General features: G+C 38.9%; 2 protein-coding genes across 3 annotated transcripts; one reads left to right on the top strand and one right to left on the bottom strand.

Moving 5' to 3' along the window:
- The first annotated feature begins 3870 nt into the window (after positions 1-3870).
- Positions 3871-17648, top strand: gnai3 (guanine nucleotide binding protein (G protein), alpha inhibiting activity polypeptide 3). The gene is made up of 9 exons (XM_026367126.1): positions 3871-4428; positions 10739-10781; positions 11287-11428; positions 11537-11694; positions 13109-13237; positions 14062-14191; positions 14833-14986; positions 15217-15409; positions 16032-17648. The coding sequence occupies exons 1-8, from the start codon at positions 4311-4313 to the stop codon at positions 15405-15407; spliced, it is 1065 nt and encodes a 354-aa protein (XP_026222911.1). The 5' UTR covers positions 3871-4310; the 3' UTR covers positions 15408-15409; positions 16032-17648.
- gnat2 (guanine nucleotide binding protein (G protein), alpha transducing activity polypeptide 2) lies at positions 17319-24489 on the bottom strand. 2 transcript variants are annotated; one of them, XM_026367129.1, is made up of 8 exons: positions 24341-24489; positions 21946-21988; positions 21057-21198; positions 20763-20920; positions 20495-20623; positions 20253-20382; positions 20014-20167; positions 17319-19820 (listed from the first exon to the last, which is right to left on the bottom strand). In XM_026367129.1, exons 1-8 carry the CDS (start codon positions 24444-24446, stop codon positions 19630-19632), a joined length of 1053 nt encoding a protein of 350 aa, XP_026222914.1. In that variant the 5' UTR covers positions 24447-24489; the 3' UTR covers positions 17319-19629. The 2 variants fall into 2 exon arrangements, with proteins under 2 accessions (XP_026222914.1, XP_026222913.1); XM_026367128.1 differs by lacking the exon at positions 24341-24489 and having other exon boundaries at positions 17319-19151; positions 19609-19820; positions 20763-23805.
- Positions 24490-24542: the final 53 nt, after the last annotated feature.

Here is a 24542-nt window from a genome sequence, read left to right as displayed (position 1 = left end):
TGTGATCTGATCTTCATCTAAGTCAAAAGTATTAACAAATACAATGTGCCTAAAATAATAACACAAAAATGTTTTGATCTTTCATGTCTTTATTAAGAATAACCATAAAAACCTCACAGTGCGAGTGGAAAAAGTATGTGAACCCTTGGAAGTGCATATAAAAATTCTTCAGAATAATGTGAGAATGTCTGTACGTCAACCAGTAATTAATTCCAAGGGTTCACATACTTTTTTCACCAGCACTATGAGGTTTTCTAAAGATATGAAACATCAGAATGTTTGTGTGTTAATCATTTTAGACATATTGTATTTGTTAATTGTCAGATCACGTTTTATGACAAATTAATGCAGAAAACCACAAACCACTTACTTTTTCTTGCAACTGTATGTTTGTGTGTTTATTCCAAACAGACATCTCATGATGCAAATAAGGAATTGATGCAAAAAAAATATTTTCATCAGTAAAACGGAGAGAGATATTCCGAGCGATGTAAAAATGTCTCTTTCATTTGAAATATTCATTATGTTGAACAGGATCATATCACAGCTGGTGCTGCTGCTGGTATTTGTAATAAACAAGCTGACACACAAGTGTATTTTTAACCATTTTCCAGGAACATTATTATCGTGTTCGCAGTCTTGTGATTATCACCTCCTCATCAAAATCATCTCACATTGGTAAGCTCGTGATTTCACCCCCTTTCCACTCAAAGAAAAACATTGTGACTGGTTTAATTTGTGTGACAGTGAAGGTGCTCAGGATACAGAGACGTTAAAACCACCAGTTTGTCGAGACACGGTTCACTGTGGAGAGATCCAGACATTGTAACGAGTCCCCATTCCCCAGTGATGTCTGTTGTATTTACAGGTAAATATAGGAGCAGTGCGAGTGCTCCTGTGTTTGTGCTATAAACAACCAAGCTTGTTGTGGCTACACAGCACAGAGATGTGACAGTGCTTACACACAGTAAACTTTTCCATTAGGCTCATTAAGCAACAAATGGAAGACACTGGCGATGCTTTTGCTGATCTCAGGTGGAATAAAGTTTGCACAAGTCACGCTAGCAGTGACAAATGATCCAAAGAAAATGACCAGGCTCCTATCTCTCTCTTATGAAACTCTTTGTCTCTTTTTATACTCGCTCTTTCTGCTTTCATGTGTTTCTGGACTGCCTGATACCAAACTGTTGGCATGATCACAAGACACTCCACACAGGGCACACAGGGCTCGTTCCTATATTGCTTGGAGTCAGAACAAAAAAGGTCCCTTTGTCAGTGGGAGCAGTTAACACTCTTAATTATGATACGTTTTGAATTTGCTGCTGAATGTTTTTGTTTTGTGTCCAAAGATGGCACAGTACTGTAAGGTGTAAATTTAACTGGACATACAATCAAGTACAAGGAGCACAAAACAAAAGCTCCGCCACAATCCACAAGGTTATGTGTGCATTTTAAATTTATTATCAGTAAAAGTACAGAACTATTTGCGATTTACTGTATTTATTATTTCACACAGTCTGTTGTCATTAAAAATTTCCATTACGTTGAGACTACATCAGTCCGCTGTCTCCACGAGGACAGAAATAGTTGAAAGGCAGAAAATGTTCCTAACGTCAGGAATCTTTATGGATCTTTATGGATCTTTATCTTTACAAATATGATGCAGAAGCACATCAGGTGGGGAACAACACTGTTAGAGTGTAAGAACCTTTACTAGATATATGAATATTTGCGACTCCTCTGGGCTGTCAATGAATACTGATCATTTTCCTCTTTTGGTACCAGCTCATCAAAGACAGTTTGGATTCTTATTTGAACTATTAGTGTTTGCTTTTTCTCTGTGTTGGTAGTGGGTGAGTTACCCACCTGCTGAAATGATTAAAGACGCAGCACGATAACAAACCTGTGTGTTGTGTTTGCTGTAGTTACAGAAATTGTCTTATCAATACCCAATCAATGTCAATCATCTCTTTTCCCCTGCCAACCTCCTGCTGCTTCCCGTGTGTGCTTGTGGATTTGGGTGTTGCAACAGAGCCGCACAGAGGTGAAATGAAGCGGCAATAACAGGAAGAAAGAAGAGAGGCAGGATGCAGAAGTGAGTTCAGGTGGGGAACAATACTGTTAATGTGTGATGACCCCTCGGCATCAACTCAGGTGCCGTTGGAGGAATTTTATTACTTCATTAAGTGTACTGATAAAGTGTAAAGTAAAGTTTCTGCATGTACGCAGTTTGTTTTTCACCAGAAACATCCAAACACAGACTCCACCATAAATGCAGCATCACCTGGAGCTCAGTTCTCTATTTTCTGATTATCCTAATTTCCTTACCCTCTCCTGTGCTGCTCCCCATTGGACAGAATGACTCATAACTTTCATGCTGAGCTGTGGAGGCACCTCTCACAGCGCAGAGAAGCCGTTCAAACAGATTGTTCTCTGTGACGGGTTGCAGCGATCCCTCTGAAAGTGCTCGAGGACCGATGCCACCGTCGCAGCTCGACTGGACACATGGTGCATTCATTTAGTGGATGGATGCTTGGTTCTTATAAATCTAACGCCTGAGTGGAGAGCTGTGATCATCTGAGACAGCAGCTGAAAAAATGCTTATCTGTGAGTGTGGAGGCAATAGATCACAGATGAACTCGATCACATGATTTTTTATTTTCGACTTACTTCCCAATTCAGACTGAAATCAGTTGTTGCCGTGGTAACGTGAACTGATCGCAGCACTGAGAGGTTTGTTTGGTACCAGAAGATCGAAGCTGTTCAGCCAAACACAGCAAAGTTCTAGTTGATACTATTAGGTCTGTGGGCCTTTACAGGGGTTTAAAAAGAAGAATCTGTTTTATTGGTCATGTATTCTGGGGTTAATTCAACCTTGCTCAAGGGCACCACAGTGATGTTGATGAGGAAGTGGACACGAACGGCTTTCACTTGATAATTAAGAACTTATTAATAATTAGATTTTGATCCAAAAGTGGTCACACAGACTAATCAGTCAAAGGGATTTTTGATAACTATCCAGGAGTACTAAAGGTACCTTATTAGATGGTGAATACAGTCTGGAGCTATATTACCTTGTGGTACAAATGTCAGCATCAACTCTGAATCAACTGGACAAAGACTAAAGTGTCTAATTTCAGGTGTAGAAAATGCACAAAGGTTAAAGACGGATAACATTTACACTGTGTAATCAAAGCAAATATCGACAGTTTCCTCCAGCTTAGGTTTTCTTACAATTACTGGAGCTGACCTCACTAATGATTATTTTTCAGTTCGTCAATCAATCATTAATTAATCTTTAATTAACCAAATTGTGAACAGAGTGTAAATGAAGACTTCAAATGTCTTCTTTTCTCTTGCACCTTTTCAAATGATTTATCAACTAATGGAGGATTTACTGGGATTTGGATTTATTTATTTTTTTAAATACTGTTAGAAGCATTGTTCTTGCTAATGTTCCAATCCAAAATAAGTTGTAGGTGTGATATTACAGGCGGCGACAAAGGCAGAGGTCATTTTAAAAATTTTTAATACAATGTGGAGTAAATGAATGTGTCAAAGCCACAAGTGCAGTTCACCGCTGGAGCCACTGGAGGCGCCATCACACCACATAAACCCGCTGCAGCACACTGCTGTAAATAAACTGCAAAGAAAACCTGCAGATAAGTTAAACCACACTGAGCATCTGTGCACAGACGCTGCTGAGGACTGTCTCTCTCTCTCTATATATATATATATATATATATATGTCACACCTTGTGTCATATTTAAACTACACATGTAGAAATCACAGCGCTGTGGGTGTAAAAGGGGACTACATTTCCCATCAGCCCTGTGGGGCGCATCAATTTTTCCTTTTCGGTGCCGTTTTCTTGGTTTGCAGCTGGAACAGCTGGAGGAACGCACGACTGCACCGCAACAATCAGTTTGACGCAGAAAATCCAGTGATTTTATTTTGTCTGGATCAAGCGCTTGATTTTTTTTTTCATACATTTCTACATGAAGTATTTAGTTTTTCACCTATTTTAATTGTTATTTTCTTCTGTGAGTCTAAACTGCGGATAAGTGCCCTAAAAATATTCAGTAACATCACTCGGGTGACATTTTCCTCCTCCTGACACACAGTAGTGGACGCGCTGAGAGTGTGGCTGTAGTTGCACAGTCGAGCCTCCGGTGCCAACGCCTTTTCTCCTCTCTCCGCTTCTCCCCGGCTGGGAAACTTGTGCTCCCACCGACCCGAGAGCGTTTCTTTCCCACTCACGACCTGCTGAGACAATAATCCCAATCTAAGAAGTCGTTGGAGAGCAAACATGGGCTGCACGATCAGCGCCGAGGACAAAGCTGCGGTGGAGCGGAGTAAAATGATTGATAAAAACCTGCGGGAGGACAGAGAGAAATCCTCCAGGGAAGTGAAACTGCTTCTGCTCGGTATGAACTCTTTTTAATCGGTTTTATTCTGACCAGTGTGTTCGGGTACTTTTAACTTCACTCTGAGTCCAAACACTGCTGCTGCTGTTGGTTTTCTGCAGCTGTGGTTCTTCATTTCTCCACTGACACAACTTCCAGACGTGAACCAGATGTTGGTGAAGGGAGGGCAGCTGCACGCCCTTTGCTGTCTCAGTGTTTTTCTAGCAGCTCTGACTTTTTGCATTGTGTATCTGCTCATAGAGTTGTTGGCAAAGTATGTTGTGCTGCCTCCATCTGCAGATGTCTTTACTTGTTCTACTTCATTTTACTACAAAGCAGGTCCTGAGTCCAGTATGAGGAATATCACTCAGATAACTTCTCACTTTTCTGAACCTCGTGATGTACAGTAGCCTGTACTGGATTTTGAGGCCTAACTTTACCGATCAACTTGTTGCTTTCTTGGTCAATCATTTAGTCTGTGCACTGTCACAAAGCAATATAAAATCTACATCAGTTTCCTTTAGATTGCTTAAGTTCACGACTCCAAAATATTCAGTTTAACTTTACAGCTGATTGAACTAAATGCTCAAATTGTTTAATTTCTGATGATCAATAATCAAATACTTGTTGTTGTTTGGGACAGTGGCGGCCAGCAGGTTGTTCTGGCCTCATATGTCCAGATTTAGATTTAGATTTAGATTTAGCTTCCATTCATGATGACCACAGACAGTAAATACAGCGCCTGTCGGTAGATAAAACTGAAACAGAGACACTCTGGGTGTGGACAGCTCAGGCGTGCCAGGGGGACTAAACGCCCTAAGTCAGCACTAAACATTTTCATGCTCACTGCCCATTAGAGGAAACTTTGTCCAATTGTAAATTTCCTGTGTCAGTTTTCAAAAAGTTATTAAACCCAAGTTTGCTACCATGAGTTGTCACCTATTGACCTCTGATCAGAGGCTGTGGATTTAGTGTGTTAAAAAAAAGCACAAATTTGATAAAGTAAGAAAAATTATCTGTTACAGGAGTGTCCCAGCTTAGAGTTTGGGGACCAGTCCTCTATGTACAGTAGCCCACTGTACAGTATATGTACTGAAACACTGCGAGTCTACTCGTTGGTGTATATTCTAATGCTGAATATAGTACGCTCATGTGTCTATGTTACACTTCCTTCTGTTTGATTAAAATTAGATAGAAATATTTGTTCCTATGTATATATATTTTTTGGGTTTAGTGCCCATAAATGTTAGACGCAGTGTGTGTTCATAAGAACATAAAATATTAGCTTTTGTGGTGCATTTCATCAACTGGAGCCTGAATTATCACTGATGGCTTAAGTTGTGTTGCAGTAAAGTGCACCAGTACCATGCAACATTAACTTGTTATTTGTAGTCTTGTTGACAAGCTGAATAATCCAAATCTAGAATTCACTAGAGAACATGTCTTAGTATGTTGGGTATAGTAGGCTTTTTGAACCTCTTCACTGTAAACAGCTGTGTGCTGCAGCCAGATGACACTGATAAGAGCAGAGGTCCAAAACTGTTAAGCTGTGGCTCACAAAGCCCAAACACTGACCTTGATGACTACAGTGCTCTGCAGAGCTCAAGGGAACTGCAAAGTTAGGTGATAAATCTGTTTGTCACTGCTTCTTTCCATTGTTAATACTCAATATAGATTAGAGAAGCTTCAACTAAACTGAGCACCTTAAAGGAAGAGTTCATCTTAAAATGAAAAAAAGTCACACACCACATCAGATGAAACCACAATGAAGTACAAACGAGTGGAAACGACAGCACAGAGTCAGTTATAAGTGTTCCCTCTACATACATTTTAGTGTAATCTACAGGATTATACCAATGTCCTGTGGTAATGCAATGCTCTTCACATTATTGTTGAGATTCATGTAAAAAAACAAAAAAAAAACATAAATATATAGAGTCCTCACTTAGATGTTTTCAGTTTGCCTGTTTGTGATTTTATATAATCTGATTAGAGATGCACAGAAACGTGTTACCAGAGTAGAGGAGAACAAGTATTTAATTAAATATTTGATTCAAAGTGCAGATGCAGCTATTAAATTAGTCATTCAAATGAAATCATCGCTTCATTCATGCAGCAGGACTTCCTGAAGTCACTGCAGCGTAATGTACTGATATACAGTGAAGGTACACAGGGGTGCAGCATCTTTATTACAGTTGTATTTCCTCATAGTGGAAGGTGTTTATTACCCTCATCTCACGGTCATTATATGGCAAATGGACAAATTAATGACACAGACTAAGGATCATTATCTGGGTGATCATATGTAGCGTCTGTGCCCTTTAATGGCGGAACAAGTACAGTGTGTTAGGTAACATCCTGAAATATTGTTTTTACATCATAGAAACATAATTAGATGCTGAACTGAATGTTTAAATGATTAAAATTCCTTGAGAAAATAAAAATATCAGGTGCTACAACATGTATTTACTGCTAACCTCCAGATATGTTGGTAATATATTTATTCTTTAAGTGTTTTCCTGCTTGTTTTCCTGTTGTTTGTCTTCTGCATCACATTCCTGCTAAATGCATTATTCTCGCCATGAATAGCAGCTTCCCCCATCACAGGGTTAATGTTTGCAGTAATTTTGCTGCTACCTTGATCTAAAAGATATGGCAGAACAAAACCCTGCTACTTCCTACCATTTCATAGCCTCTGGTATCCACAACTGGAAGGTGATTTCTATCACACTGTTTCCACTGTTTTGTTGGTGGATTAGAGCTGGAGTTCATTGTATGGTTGTGTGGTATTCAAGCTATTTTAGGTAGTTGAGCCTTGACTGTAATGACAGAAGTGAAACCTGAAATACATTTTACATGAAGTCACAAATGTGAATATTGGATCTGTTCTGCAAGGACACAGACACCAACTAATCCATGAGGCTTAACTTCAGGTCCATACGTGCGGTGGTGAAACGTCACAATACAGGCTAAAATCTCATTGTATGGAAACATTCATTTTCAAGTCCTGACCACAGGGCTGAGGGGGGAACGGATTTTTCCAGGCAGTGTGCTCCACTCCTTGTCTGTGCTTTAACAAGAGAGTTATAGGGGAAAACAAAGAGGAGTTCAGCTGCTGTTCTCTGTACTAAACCACAAAGCTGGAAAAGTCAGCGCACGCATCCAATCAAAATGGTCTCGTGTTTGACCACAAACTGTGATACATAAAAAAATCTGCATTTGAGATTCTTGTTAAATGAGGCCTGGTTTGGAGTCCTGCAATGGTTTGGACGACTCTGCGAATGCCTGTGTAAAGTTGGTTTGTGAGCTGGCAGCAGGACACAGTTGATAATCAGCCAAAAATGTCACAAATGAGAGAACTGGTGACTGACAGAACGGAGGGGAGGGATCGACACAATTTGTCCTCTGCTCCCTGTCTGTGTGAGCAGGACTAAACCTCTTTTGGTGGTGACAGCTCCACCAAAGAATCCATGGATTTGATTCTTGGTTGAGCCAGTTAATACTATCCTCTACTGTAAGCCTCCTTGAAAAATTCATTAGCTAGGGATTCCTGGCTGGCAGTGGGAATGTGCTTTTCCAAATTTTTGGTGAAGCAAGGATTTTAGGAAGATACATATGCTTATTTTAAGACTATTTCCATTTAAACTTTCTTCTTCTCTTCTTTTCATCTTTAAAACTGCAGCAGGAATCCATGTTTCAAATTCCAATAATTATTGAGGTTATATTAAGTAAAAAGAGTCTCTATTACCAGTGTAAACTCACAACAGATGTGGAATATTTTCTCACTGGTTGTCTGTGCTTGACATCTAATGTTCAGACATTTCACACACATTCAGGCTTCTTTTAATTAAAATCCAGCTAAGAAATGATTTTAAGGTGAACGAATGGGTGACGCAGGGGAAAAGCAGTAGTCACCCAGCAGTGTCTTCATATATTAGAACCATCAGATTATCCTCAGTACAAGAAATCAATCATGCTGCCAACATGTTTTAGTGTCAACTATTGTGCAGCAAACATACGTCAAAGTGTTTCTTTCCAAGCCACAGTTCTGTTGACATAAAAAAGTAATTAAACCATTTAGAGCAAAGTGAGATATTTGGGAATTCTGCTTATTTAATTCAGTGTTAGATGATAAGAGTGATACCCAAGGGACATTAGCTTAGAATAAAAGCTGGAAACCACAGGGCAACAGCTAACCTGGCTTTGTCCAAAAAACAAAATTCACCTCAGAACAAGCAACTGTTTGTTGTTTCCTGGTTTTCTATATAAATTGATGAAATAGGTTCTGATCTTCAGTCGCAAATGTCAACCAACACAAAATGTCCGAGCTGATAAAAAACAGTCACCATCTGTCATGGAGAGCTGGGATTGTCTCCAGCACCCCATGAACCCTAAAGAGGAAAAGTGGATATAATAATGATGATTTTTCATGTCTTTATTGAACATATTTATTGAACATACAGTTTAATGGTGCAATACCTAACGGTAGCAGTGTTTTAATAACTGGTTGAACCACTTTTGGCAGCAATAAGAAAGTGCTTTTCTGTAGTGGATTAGACCTGCACAATGTCCAGGAGGAATTTTAAACCATCTGATCTTCAGCAAGTGAAGATCAACAGTTTATACAGAAAAACAGGAACTTAACAGGTTATTATTTTATTTTGTTTGTTTAATCTGCACCAAAACATGAACAATTATATATATATATATATATATATATATATATATATATATATATATATATATATATATATATATATATATATATATTTGCATGGATTAGTGAGTGATATTTACATTTGTAGGCACATTTTCTAACCTGACAGAGCCAGGTTACCTGTTTCCCCATGATTTCAGTCTTGCTGCTAAGCTAACCAAACAAGCAGATATGAGAGTGACATCAATCTTTTATGTAACTCTTGGCAAGAATGTGATGCATATTTCCTTAAATCCTTAAACTATTTAATATTTATAGATCTTCCCCAGAGCCTAGTTAAGTTATTTTTACGTGCTCACATCATCTCCATGTAAAGTCTACGATACAGTGGAGGCACAGACCACGCGATGCAAAAGACTTTTGCGCTGTGTGCTCTTTGGGAAACGAGCCTAATTCTTGAGTTTCTCTCAAACGATGACTTGAGAAAATAATCTGCACAATATGCACTTTCATGTTTCCAATAAATAAGTGTTCAACAGGCAGGTGAATCCTAAAGTTTGAAACGTTTTTACAAAAACGTACCCAACTCATTGCTGGTTAAAAAAAAAAAGAAAAGAACATGATCATGAGGCACTGAATTAATCAGCCTATCATCACTGAAACTGTTCCGCTCCCTTTGATACTGTTTAAATGGAAATAAGATAATTTAAAAAACATTCCTGTTGTTCTTTTATCACACATATATCAACAGGCAGCATCTATCCACATATTTCAACAATATGATGAATCTGAAAAAAGCCTCTTAACCGTACATGGATGTTGTCAGGTAGTTTTATTCCTGTGTGATTAGACAACATTACATTTAGGTAAAAAAAAAGAGAAAGGTTAAATATCAACTTCACTAAACTGTGCAGTTGGATTTGGGTCAAGGATCAAGTCAGTGTTTATTTTTTGGGGGATAGATGGCTGATGAGCTCTGAGAGTCATATGTGGTGTTATTATGGCCCCTCTGCTCTCAAACACCCAGAAGAGCATGATATCTGGGATTGTCTCTCCAGTGGAAAAACCCTGGCTCCGGCCAGAAACGTGACAACTGTTTCCTGTTTGGCTGATTGGTGTAGAAATACTGTAAAAGTCTTGTGAAATTACTTCTCAGTCGTCGTTTTGATATGCAGTCGTGCCAGTCACTTCATCATTTGTTACAGATGTGCGTTGCTGCGAAAAGTCTCACTTCCTAAATTCATTTATTTTTCGCATGGTGCTCTCTGTGCTCTTCCACATCTTGGTACATGCAGACATTTTAGGGTAAGCGATTAGTATCTGAGGAACCACATGACACCAGTGTCTGTGTCTTCTCATGGCCAACGACAATTAGTGTTCAGATTGAATGTGCTCATGCACCCGAATCACTGACTGGTACATGAGATAGTTTATCACTGCAGCATGCAAAAGACAATGTCATAACCGTGTACTTTTCTCTCTGGATCTACAACACGTTTACCATTAAAACACAATTTTTTTCTGGGGTATTTTGATAAAAAAAAATCTGTACACTGTGATTAAACCAGATCAGACTAAGTTAATCCACTATAAAAATATCTATGCTACTGTGATACAGTTTGTCATTTCTGGTACTGTATGTTGCTTTATGTAAACACTGTCTCTCTTTTTCAGGTGCCGGGGAATCTGGGAAAAGCACTATTGTAAAGCAAATGAAGTAAGTTGCAGCTTGTACAGTAGCACAGTCCCGATAAACAGTGCACATGACATTGTTTCAAACAACTACATCCTGACACTATTTTTGTATTGTGCTGATGAAAGACAGGCTTCCCCTCACCCCCTCCCAGTTTCAGCTTCAGCCGTGTTGTCAGAGGTTAATGGTGTGAGGACAGCTGGGTTCATCTTTGTAAAAATGCTGCAGAAGCAGAGTAGGAGCCTCATTTTGCTTTGCTCAGGCAAAGGAGGCAGCAGCTTTTTCATAGCATGTTAAACAATGGACACTGAAGCCAGCCGTAGCCTGGCAAGATCTGAATAGACTCCCTGGTTCCCACATTAGGCAGACTGCATGCTCACTGAAGCTCAAATTCCAGCACTAATGACAGTGTTGCAATTTTTTTTTTTTAGCTGTAATTTGTCCCACATTTGTTAAAGCCATTGTTCAACTCTGTCAAATATTTATCTGGACTCTAAAAGAGTGTTTGGATTCTGTTTGTGTGTGTCAGAATCATTCATGAGGATGGCTATTCAGAAGAGGAATGCAAGCAGTACAAAGTGGTGGTGTACAGCAACACCATCCAGTCCATCATGGCCATCATCAGAGCAATGGGCCGGTTAAAGATAGACTTTGAGGAGGCTGCACGTGCTGTAAGCTCGTTACACTCCGTCTCTCTGTATTTTAAGCCTTGTCCTCATTCATGATATGAGTCACCACAAGAACAATTTTACAATAGCAATTATTGTCTTTGTTGCCAGGACGATGCCCGCCAGCTGTTTACTCTGGCAAGCTCAGCAGAGGAAGGGGTGTTGTCGGCGGAGCTGACCGGTGTGATTCGGAGGCTGTGGAACGATGCTGGAGTTCAGACATGCTTTGATCGATCACGAGAGTATCAGCTCAATGACTCTGCTGCATAGTAAGGATCAGTTCTCTACTTACAAACACCCACAGACCTTTGAGTTACTTAATGCAAAATTAAAAGAGTCCACTTAAAGGTGACTAGAAGGATGATGCACCAAGGTTCAGGATAAACAACCAACTTAATCAACATTCAATTTCAAATCCAGCCTTAGTTTATTTTGACTTAAAGGTACACTTTAAAGTCTCTTTACAGGTGTTGGGGAGTACTACTGCATATGTGAAGAGATTGTGTTAAGGCTTCCAGCTGCATAAAATAATAAACTGTGACTTGAAGTTTCAAAATATAAAGAATCTGTATTTAGTGAGTTAGAAACCTGGGATTACATTAGCAGCGACTAGCATGACACACCTGCACCTCTTACCGAACTGTTAGTGGTTGTGTTATCTGGATAATACAGACATCAGAGCAAGCAAGAAAAAAGCATGTAATAAAATGTACTGTTTCAATTATGTTTTTGTTTAAACAGCGCAGTGTGACTTGCACAATGTTGGAGGAGTGAAATGTTGTATCAACAGAGTTTTAAAAGAGGTTGAGTAATCGTGGAATAGGAGGGTGAGATCATTTCACCTGATCCAGAGTTTCCTTTAGGATTTCCAATGAATAAAAAGCCATTTTCTTGACTCTTCACATTAATACTCAGCTAATTAACACATTGATTTTTTTATGACATAAGTGAAACTGCTTTGTTGTTGTACATTAAAGTTTGAAATTGCATCATCCCAGTTCTAGCTCTCGCCCTTAAATTGCCATTAGACACTTGTAATCTTGTTTTCTTCACCACAAGGAGGGTGACATCTTTGAATAAGTCTTTCTTCCCCATGTGTGTAATAGTTTTACTGGAACAAAATAGGGAGGCAAGATGTGTCTTGTTCTTTACAATCCTGTGTCAGCTTGTTGCGCAGATTATGAGATTCCTGGAAGAAGGAACTTAAAACAGTATTCTTCTCTATTTACAGCTGTTTAGATACAACTACATTAGTCCAGTCTTGCATTTCCAGTGTAGATAAAGCCCAAGGTTTTCTGTTTCTGTAGCATTTATATCATACACATCCTGAAAGAAGAAGTAGCTTGGTGTGAAGGACATATTCTTTGTTTTGAAAACAGCCAAGCTGCCATGGATCTGTGCACACTTTGTCCCCAGACAGGAGGGACTGGTGGAGTTAGTCTGTTTTTACTCAACCTACAAGGAACAAGTGTTTATCATCCACCAAAATATGAGCCCTTATTTAGTATCATTCTGTGGAGTCCTGCAGTACAAGTCCTGCACTTCACCAGACATACGTGTCCAAAAACATGTTTTGCATTCATTTGTTATTGGGCTGTATGTCTTTATAGTCCTAGTGGTGTCAAGAACAAAACACCATACCAACACAGATACGTCTGTTTTTTTTTTTTTTTTGTCTCTCAGCTATCTGAATGACTTGGAGAGGATCTGCCATCCAAACTACATCCCAACTCAGCAGGATGTGCTGCGTACACGTGTGAAGACCACTGGCATTGTGGAAACTCACTTCACCTTCAAAGATCTCTACTTCAAGTCAGTAAAGCTGTAATGTATCTGTTTATGATGGCCTCTGGCCTCAGGTGGGCTGTTTGTGCCATAAAATAACTTATTAACCTTTACAGGCAGTCAGTGCCTCAGCTGGTTTACTGTGTTGGTCAGCATTTGCCGTAGAGGCCCTCATTTTAGACTCAGCAGTGATTACCAAGTGGGGGGCTGGACCATCCACAGGGGTCAACAAAGATACAATTTAATTTTTCTTGACAATATTATTTTTAAGTAATGCACTTTATTTTTGCTCACAGATGATTTGGTTTGGAGCTCTCTTATACTCATCCCTTGTTGCTTTAAAGCTCTGCTTATCGGATCTCTTTTATAACTCCCAAATGCTACAGATTGACATTCAGGCAAAATATAATCTCCCCCTGTGACAGTTAATGTAATGAAAATTATTTTTCATACTCCCCTACTAATAAATATTGGTGAAACATTAACTGGAGTAACCTCCCTGCTCTGCTTTTCTAACTCTATAAAATTGCTCAGGATCTGGAAATGTGTAATCACTAGCACACAACGTTCTTTCATTTCATTTCTGTGTCAGTTAAACAGCTCAGTACATATTCAGTTTGTCTCTGAGGGCCTCAGGTGCAGACAGAGGCAGCAGACACAAACATGAGATTATAGAGTGAGGTCACCAGCATGCCGCATATGTGTGTGTGTGTGTGTGTGTGTTTATACTTTTTCCCCAGATTTAAAAGGACACCCATCTAATAAAACACTAAAATTAAAATGACATTAATATTAAAATGAGCACTGTGCATTTACTTATGCAGTTACTGTGTCTCTGTGTGCATCCTCAGGATGTTTGATGTCGGGGGTCAGCGCTCAGAAAGGAAGAAGTGGATTCATTGCTTTGAAGGAGTCACTGCTATTATATTCTGTGTAGCGCTTAGTGACTACGACCTTGTCTTGGCTGAAGATGAGGAGATGGTAAATGAGGGCTACGTTGTGGTTTTAATTGACCTTTTCTATCACAATACATTCTGTTTTCTATTGATATTTTTCACAGCAGACATTTGACATAAGAGTAAAAGTGCAGGTGTTACTAATAACAATAAAGATATGTGTTCCATTCAAATGTCCTAGTAAACTACAGCAGTGTGACCGTTAGACAGCTTTTATAGTTTGTAAATGTTGGCAAAGACAGTAGAGTTCCTTTTCCATTTACAGTATAAAACAATTAAATACAATGACATTAGTATTAAAATGACCATACTCTTCATTTATTTGGTTGCTGTGCCTGTGTGGAAGTGGCCTCAGTTTGTGTTTTTCTTAGTCTGTAGCATTTCTAATATGGTAAATGTGGATTTCATGTGTGCTATACAGCACCTTTGGTTCAGTGCAGCATAAGCAAATGTGTGATTCTGTGTTGTAAAAGGAGCAACTAGCACTAAACTAATGGGTTTGTAGCATGCCACAGGACCCTGAAACCAAACCAGAAAAAATGGAATTCACTCATTATTAAATTGACTTTTTACACCTGTGTGTGTTTTCTACTGTGACACGTCCAAATGTCTCCTGTGAGAAAAAAGGTTTTGGTGCGAGTCAATTCACATCAGATCTTTCCCTAGAACCGGATGCACGAGAGCATGAAGCTTTTCGACTCCATCTGCAACAACAAGTGGTTCACACTAACCTCCATCATCCTCTTCCTCAATAAGAAGGACTTGTTTGAAGAGAAGATCAGCAGGAGCCTGCTCACCATCTGCTACCCCGAGTACTCTGGTGAGACAAACTTGTGGATAACAATTCGTTGAGGTTTTGTGTATTTACTCCTTGTTTGGATCACAAGAAATATTTATTTATCCCTCTACTGTTTATGAACATTGACTTCCTGGGAATGTGAAATAATGATCCTTATTTATTTTACATAGGATTTAGTTTCTGCAGCAGAGGCCAGTCAGAGGTTGTGGTGTCTATAGTCTGTCTCTTTAACTTTCTAACTTTTATACTAGGTGGGCAGTCATATGAAGAGGCAGCAGCATATATCCAGTGCCAGTTTGAAGACTTAAATAAAAGAAAGAACACCAAGGAGATCTACACCCACTTCACCTGCGCCACAGACACCAAGAATGTGCAGTTTGTGTTTGACGCTGTCACCGACGTCATCATCAAGACCAACCTGATGGAGATCGGCCTCTACTAAAGGTAGGTCAGAGCAATCAAGAGATGTGATAAGAATATTTAAAATTATCACTAATGTTAGATTAAGACTTAAACGTCACTTGACCTAAAAACGAAGAGGATAAATCCAGGTTTGCCTTTTAGAACTACATCATTTTTGACAACGGTCTTAGCTAAATGTGCTAGCTTGCTAAACTTTTTGTGTTATTGTGTAACATCACATTAAGTTTTGACCAGACTTAACTAAAACTTGAGCTAACGGTGATATACATGTTGTTGAGGCTACTTTAACAAACGAACATGCTAAACTTTACCAGACATTAGCATGTTAAGAGAAGGTTAGCGCGCTAACGCTAGCATGCTAATATGTCAGCTAATTCTAATGCTGGATAACGTAGCACAGTTAGCATTTGATGTTTTGTTAGCATGCTAGTTTTAGCATTCATTGCTAGACACCACTCTCATGTTTTTTCTTGGTGGTTGAACATGAAATATCCATGGATTTATTTTGTTTTTCCCTAACAATGTGTGATCATTTCTTTAATAGCATTTTAGGAATTTCAGATTAATAGAAGTGAGTGTAATTAATTTATTATTTCATGTAACCATATATATTGATTTATATTTGCTTTCTCTTTCTTCGCAGGTGCCAGGCAAAGAATCAGGACTACAGGGCTGGTATGTCTTGTATGCAGAGGGTGAATTAGAAAGTAGGTTTTTCTAAGGACTGAGCTGGAGACCATGCTGCACACAGGACCTAAATTATATGATTTGAGGACTTGATACTATGATCACTTTTGTCTTAATAGATTTTAGGATGCAAAGCATACTGGGAGGAAGTGCTAAGTGGGAGAGGTTTGTGAAATGATCACTGTGAGTTCATGTGGAGTCCTGTCCTATTTAAATCACAGAGGGGCTGGCAGGTAAAGTCCCTCTGAAGACACGTTCATAGTTTGGCTGTCGTCTGCACAAGGACTTAAACAGACTGCCTGTTTATCACATTCATTACTACATTTCACAGTTTCACAGCTGATATGTAAATTCAGTTTTCAGTTCACATTTTGTGTTGCTTACTCTCTTAGCTGTAAGTCTGTATCACTTTGCTTTAATGGAATATTTGCATTTGTCTATATTAGTTTATATTAATTTGAAGTTGCAGTTATATAATATTTTCACTTTTGGATGTGTGAATGCTGTAACTTATGTATGGGAAGCCATTTTTGTGAGTAGATTTACTGTATATAGTGTCACCTATTGGGTCTGGGATTAGTGAGAAAGACTATAACTCAGTAGCATTGCTGTCTAAACAGGTATTTTAATTTCAACTAGACCACATTATATTGAACAGTATTTTTTATACTTGAGACGCATCACTGCAAATCAGTTTGTGAAAGGAGTTTAAATCTAAGACTAATATTATTCTCTCTCACTGTAGAATCTCCTTTTATTAGGATATTTTTTTATTCTGTGGATATCAGAAAAGCAATATTAAGTGAAATATTTTGATTAGCCAGAGGCAGTATTATCATCATTTGGCAGTAGCACGCAGATAATACTGAGAAAGTCTGTTGGTCATATAATGTTCTTGATGACGTTTCACTTTTCATCTGAATGACTTCATCAGTTCAGCTGAACAGCATCTTTGAGATAACCATGGCCTGGATGACTGATAATCTTTACAGTTGTTCATATATTGTGCACTCAGTCGTACCTGAAAAACTGTACACTGCCATAAAAGACCGGTTCAGTTTAGATCAGTCACTTGTTGCACACAGAAGTCCTGGTAGCCAACATTTCTTAAGGTTAATAACTGAAATCTGCAGGAGCATTATAGCTCACTTTAGGCCTGTGCAGTTGTATTTTTTATTTTAACAGAATTAAATGACGGCACAAATCTGTTTGAACACAAATCTGTTTTTGTTTTGTTTTTTTGTTTTAAAGACTAAACCAGTACCGAAATTACCACATGCAAAACCAATCGCATGTTATTCACTGAAGATTTATAGAAGCCTAGTCTGATGTAAACAGTAGTGGGAATAGAGGTCATGCAAAACAGCATGAAAACTGTATTTTTAGACTTCAGTGACACATCTGGATGCTTGGGCCGAGGGCCCAGTGCGTTCCAGCTTCAGCACACCCAACTGCTCACCAATGTCCCTGTTGTCTTACATTGTACTGTATCTGTAAAGTGCCATGGCAATTCATGGAAGTTGATTACTGGCAAGAATGATGACAAAATAAATTTAAAGTATTAAACTATTAACTATGCTCTATACTCATACGTGAGTAAAAGTTGTGTTTTGTTGCAAACTGGGCTGCAGTAATGATGAGCTAGTTAGTTTGGTTGTAGGAGAGTGTATATGGGATGAAGTTAAAATAAACTACATTACTAATTTCTAGGTTATACACAGTACCAAGCTTAAATGTAATTAACTGCACTGAGAAGAAGCTCAATGTTACAAAGCTGAGTTTTAACAGAATGACAATTTGTATGAAAGATGAATCTAATGAATTTTGTTGTACTGTCCTTGAAGTTTGGAATGTACCAATCTGAGAACATACAATTTTTAATATGGGACTAAAACAAACTCTACTGCTCACTCACTGATTGCACTGTTTTGTCTTTGCTCTCCGTCAAGTCCAATGAATCTGTTCTTCACAAATTTACAGTAAATCTCAACTTGAAGATTAATTACCACTTTGAGTCATTTTGCTCTCTCAATAGATTTATTGTTAATGAACTTCCATATGTTGCCATTTCCCCTCTGACTAGAAGAGAGAACTTGCATTACAGCAGCATTATGTCCTACAAGTAACAGCCTGAGGAGACCTGTCAGTGCTGACAGCCTTGTGTTTCTTAATTCGATAAACATTATTCAGTGAATAATGGTGTGATTCTGCAGCAAGGAAAGCAAAGACATGTGAGTGAAGTTGCATCTTTATTTCATGCCTCTACACTTCATAAGAAAGGACAAACTCAGTAGATTTTTATTCCTTTTTCATAATAAAGCATCATCCCTCTAGTGTTTCCCTCTCTCTCTCATATACCCCACATAGATTTATCTTTCAAAATATAATGAATAATCTACTCTTATGTACAAAGTTTCTCTACCATGTTTGCCTTCTGAAATATATCACAATAAAATGTGAATTGAATACATTAACACTATTTTATTAAGATACATGTACAATTTGGTTTGTAATCTGGATACACTGCAAGCCCTGGGAACATCTGAGATATTTACTCAGCAACTTTTTACAGTTTAAATATCAAGACCACAGAGACTACTGTACTCAAAAACATATACAAGATTGCATTGTTGCTATTCAGAATATTCATATTTTTTAATTTTATTTGTTTTTTAAATTCATTTCACAGATTTTGGTTTTAGTGATAAATATAACTTGCATCACAGTCTGCAGAAAGCGACGAGGATTGAATGAGCAACTATTTTATCTTCAGACCTGCAAACCAGCAGCTTCTTTTATTAGATAAATACTAAACTTTAGAAAAACTCAATATTGTAGAAAGCTGTATGTCCAAAAACAAGGTAGTGACTTGTTGTTTCAACCCAACTGGACGTGCACTGTGTTGCAGGGGTGTGTTGTTGGAGACGGTGAGGTGATGGGAGCAGTAAAAGACCGGGACCAGGACTTGGCATGGAAGTCATGGCATGAACTCCACAAACTGAGGATCCTCTGTGTTCCATCAGGACACTTCTCAGTTAATGCCAATATGTGAATGGTTAAGGTAGGAAAGGATGTTCTGCAACATAGAGGGAAAGAAATCTCAATCTCAAACATGCAGAAATCACCTTGAATCATGCAGAAACAAATATACTGTTCTTATATGTAAATGGTTTTCTACTTTCATGGCATCAGGGCTGTTAAAGCTGCAGGTTGTACGGTTCAGTGTCTTTCTAAAATACTTTGTGCAGCTCTGAGAGGAACTTATTTTAATTACAACCCACTACAGGGATTGCTTTTTGCTCCTCATTATCTTTCTCATCCTTGTGATTCCCAGAGGGTCTAAATTGTCTGTTTGGTTTGAGTTTGTGTTTGCTCATGTTTAGGCCAGACGTTGTTGCCTGGCAACACAGGGTGGCCAAATATGATTCGCTATATGAGGGTTAAATTGCATTGCTAGGGGTCTACCTCATCTGGACCCTATTACTCTGTATCAACAAAGTCCCCGGCAGTGGTGTAATGTGGTCACTGCTCACCTCTTTTCACTCTGGAGCTGCTCAGAAAAGACCACAATCTTTAAGGTTTTCTTTGATGATGATGTCTGTCACAGCGTTGAACACAATCTCGACGTTCTTTGTGTCTGTGGCACAGGTCAAGTGGGAGTAGATTTCTTTCACACCCTTCTTCATGTTCAGGTCCAAGAACTGCGTCTTGATGTAGTTGCTGGCATCGTCGTAGGTATTGGGGCCTGAAAGAATAGTATTTAGTAAAAATAGTTTTGTTTTTTTTTATGAAAAACTTGATACTCATTGTTTTGTCTGCCAGTGTTTCATTGTCATCACATAATTAAATTAATTCACTGCATGCCTAAATACTATTCTCACCTAAATAACACTGTGCAGCAACTCCTGAACCAATAAAGCAGCATCAGTTGGTCTTACCATCATAGTCTGGGAAACAGATACTCAGGTGGACTTTTTTGATCTTCTCTTCAAAGAGATCCTTCTTGTTGAGGAAAAGCACGATGGAGGTCAGTGCGAAGAATCTGTGGTTGCAGATACTGTTGAATAGATGGAGAGACTCGTGCATGCGGTTCTGTAAAGGTTGGACAGGAACAGGGTTTGTTACTAACAGATGCCTGTCTTCAAGTGCTTCATTATCAGTGGAGGTGCCCACTCACCACTTCGTCATCCTCTACGAGCACCATGTCGTATGCACTGAGAGCGCCGCAAAAGATGATACAAGTCACACCCTCGAAACAATGGATCCACTTCTTTCTCTCTGACCTCTGGCCACCCACGTCAAACATCCTGTTCAGGACAGAAACTCAGAAGAGTCAGGCAATAAGTCCTGGTCATGACAGTGCTGTAAGTCTTAGTATTTTCTGGTTTCGCTTTTATTCAAGGCCCCCTCCGTACTCACCTGAAGTGCAGCTCTTTGCACGCAAACTGTTCTTCAATGATACCAGTTGTTTTGACTCGAGATCGCAGTACATCCTGCTCAGTGGGAAGATAGTCTGGCTTGCAGATTCTGTCCATTTCATTGAGGTAGCTGATGGTGGCAGAGCAAACAGGACAGCAATCATGCTTCAGACATGAAATTATCTTTATATATAAACACTTAGCCAGCTGCCTCTTTAGTTTCACATGTAATTTTATTGTATTAGTTCCAGTAGCAGGCATGGACTCACTAGCCAGCAGAGTCGTTCAGCTGGTACTCAGCAGCTCTTTCGAAGGCAGCCTGCACACCAGAATCTTTCCACAGCTTCTGGATGACGTCAGCCAGCTCAGCAGGCATTGTTCCTTCCTCGATGGAGTCTGACAAGTTCTGCAGCTTCTGTCCGTTCTCCTGTGATTTAATGGGCACAGAACAAGGATCTATCAGTGCCAGCTCAGTACTTGCTTGCATTAACAATTTATGTCAGTGAATATTAACTTGACTGTTAATCGTGTCTGATATTTATCTGTTGAATGTAATTTGACACCTGTGAACTGGGTGAGCCAAAATCAATGCCGAGCATCTCCATGCCTCTGATGATAGCCAGAGCAGACTGCAGGATGTTGCCATAGATGATCGCTCTAAACTCCATTTGTTCCTCTTTTGTGTAACCACCTTGATGCAGAATCCTGTCCAGAAGCAGAACACAGGTGTTTAGTACTGGAAAAGGCTTTAACCCACATTAATCCTCTACTTGGTTAAGCTGATGCGTAAATGTCACCTTTAAATACAAATCTATAAATTCATTCTTTAAATATGTAAACTCTTCAAATAGAAATCCTAAAATCTTGCACAAATGCTATGCTGTGGATTTATTTACATGTAAAAAGTCAAGTTTCTACAGTATGGAAACAAACAACGATGCTCCTAGTGCTCACAGTGCCACCCTGTGGTGCAGGGGTTCCCAATCCTGGTCCTCAAGGCCCACTACTCTATTTTGCAACTATCCCTGCCCTAGTCACTGCCGATTACCTCAATCAGGTGTGTTCAGTCAGTCTAAAACTGGAAGATAGCAGCTGAAGCAGATGATGAGCAGTTGGTGGCGCAGGGATCATTAGAAAATAAGCAGGGCAGTGGGCCATGAGGAACAAGTTCGACAACCACTGCTCTGGTGTGTTTCACGACCTTACTAATACTCACATAGCCAGAGCATAACTAGCCGCACAAAAAAAGTGCTGACAAATCAGAGTAAGCAGATGTTTGCCCTGTTGACCTTTTGCAAAAGACTTCACCACAAGTGAAACAGACAGATGAGAGAGCTTTAGTCTGCTGGCTCGATGCCTGACCGGGTAGATTAGATGAACTTTCAGCTGCGCTCTGATGGATAGTGGATGCAACTCAAAAAAACATACTCCATCACCAACTTTAATACTTACTTCATTTGTTTCACAATTGTGCTTTTCCCTGACTCACCAGCACCTAGAAGAGAAGGCAAAGTTAATGTAAACACTGAACAGTGACGAGTGAGTAGAAGCACACTTTGGCTATAAACAGCTAAAGAATTAGCTTCAATTATGCATTTAATTTAGAGGCAGCACTCTGGCCAAGATTTAAAAAACATCTTGTTTGACCCAAAGTGCTGTCTATCTATTTTTTCCTGAGTTTATAGAAATCATGACAGGGCATAGAATAAGACACAGAATTACTAATAACTGACCATGCAGCTCCATGCAAATGAATGTGTTTCAGCATTAGACTGGCAGTCTTTTTTTGTCCTGACCATACTGGCCACAATTAAAACATGACATGATAAAGAAAAGTACGGGAAAAAAAAGGGACAATAGTGCAGGAGAACAGCAAACAGGAAGAATATACATGTGCAGTAAGTGGGGCAGTGAAACTTGTAGCATTCAGATGTAGGTACATGATGATGATGATGAGGTACAGGAAAAATGAAGTTGAAGTTAGGAGAGGGAATGAAGGCAGTGGACAGATTGGATGTGTACTTTCATGTCTCTTGATAAACCACACTTTCATCTGATCTGTGAAATTATGGTGATCATTAAGTTTCCAGTTTCATGTGAGTCCTTGCGATCCTCTTATAGAGGACACTGAACTGGCTAAAGGCTGTGCTAACAAGAACAAAGTAGTTTTCCTACAACAACAAAACTTATTTTTCTTGTTGAGATGTTCAGTAATCACACTGGAGCCACATAAAGCTTCATCCACAGATATGCTCAGCATATCTGCATTTAAGACTTGAAGCCGTCTCTCATGTGTCCTCATCCAAAGCTCTCATGCAGAACTGTTGATTTTCTTCTGCTTCTCCTTATGACTTTAGTATGTCATTAGGAGTCGAGGGAGTAATGGTGATACTGGGACAGTATTACATTGCATTGGTTTTCAATAGCTGCAGTGTTTTAATGAAAAGTGTCTTTATCCCCTCTGAGTCATTCTTTCATCTTGTGCTCACTGTACCTTTAGGCGTTGCCGTCACATTAAATCCTTATTCCTCCTTATTTAATATTAAAACCTAGAAAGGTTTGGGTCAGCTGCAGCTTTTTGTGGCCTCTTTCACAATGTCCCTCAGAGTCCACAGTGTTAATGCTATCTATTTATCTTCCTATCTTATCTCTGACGCTGGTCTTTGCTGGAGAAACGACTCCTGTGTGAATTTAGTTTAAGACAATATTATGTCTCTGGATTTGGAGTGTTTTTTTTTTTGTTGTTGTTGTTTATAATTTATAGTGCATTCAGAATATCACAACTCTTAAGCAATAATCTATATTTTTAAATACTTCTCGTCTCATAGATTTTTATCAAACAATTCACAGGTTACTGTGAAATTTGCTATTGCAATGTTAATGATCAGAAAACATAATTTATATTGTGCTTTATGTGCTAGTTGGGGAGATCAACAAAGATCTCACCGAGTGGATCTGCACTAAACCAGTTAACTAATCAGATTGACATCACTGCTGTGCTGTGATTTGTTTAGACCAAAGGCTATGATCTTTTAAGCACCAATGTCCTTCCTTTAGAATTGAAAAGTCACACTTGAATTTAAAATGTTTTGTCATTCCTTTGTCAAAGGTGAATTTTTTTGTCAGATGTTACAAAGTTTGCTTCCAGCGTTTTCAGGTTTGCTGCTGCTGAGCAACAATCTGTAACTAGTATAAAGTATTTCACCACTAATAGCTGAACAAGTGTTGGCAATTAGTTCACATACATTACTGGTGGTTAGTTAGATTCCAGATGAGACAAATTATAATTTACTGCCTCATACTGCAAACATATTTTTTAATACCTAAATAAATATTGTTATAAAATATAATTAAAAATATTTTTCTTCGAACTTCATCTCAGAAGTGTTTACTGCTCACTGCTCTAATCGTCTCTCTCATCTTTCTCTCTGATGCCTCTATTTTACTCTCTCCTCTAATCGAACCATATCTAACACTGAGGCGCAAAAGTTAAGGATTGAGCAAGAAGTGCATAAACTCTTAATGTGACATCTATCATTAGTTGACTAAGGTTATTCATTTCCATGTTTTGCTGATGATCTGTAGTATACATTAGCTCTCGTCATGAAACCTCTCAGGGATCAATGAAAGCAGAAAACGACTAAAACATTTTCCCAAAACTGAGACGTTTGTTTTACCTCTCTTTGTCTCTTTTACCCTCAGACTTAAACCACAATATAAACCTTAGTCAAGTAAAAAAAAAGCAAATTTATAGAGTCCAGAATCTTGTGAAGGTAAAACCTGTTGCCTATAGTATGGAACAACAAGGAAGACTTGGTGCAACAAAACTGTTCATGTGTTCACTCACCAAGCAGCAATAGCTTGACAGTTTTAGAGTCCTTATCGGCATCTTCTTGGAGTTGCTTTTCCAACTCCTTAGACTTTTTGTCCTCGGCACTTGCTCCCGCACCCATGATTTCTTCCTCCGCAAACTCAAGATCCTCAAGGATGGAAATTTTGACAGTTCTCTGTGAGCGGCAGCAAAGAATCTGGGTGCAGCACTAATCGTG

The sequence above is a fragment of the Anabas testudineus genome, chromosome 7 (assembly GCF_900324465.2).
Source record: "Anabas testudineus chromosome 7, fAnaTes1.2, whole genome shotgun sequence".
In the NCBI taxonomy this organism is placed as follows: Eukaryota; Metazoa; Chordata; class Actinopteri; order Anabantiformes; family Anabantidae; genus Anabas; species Anabas testudineus.
Note: the sequence above shows the minus strand (reverse complement) of the source record. Positions and strands in the feature narration are given on the sequence as shown.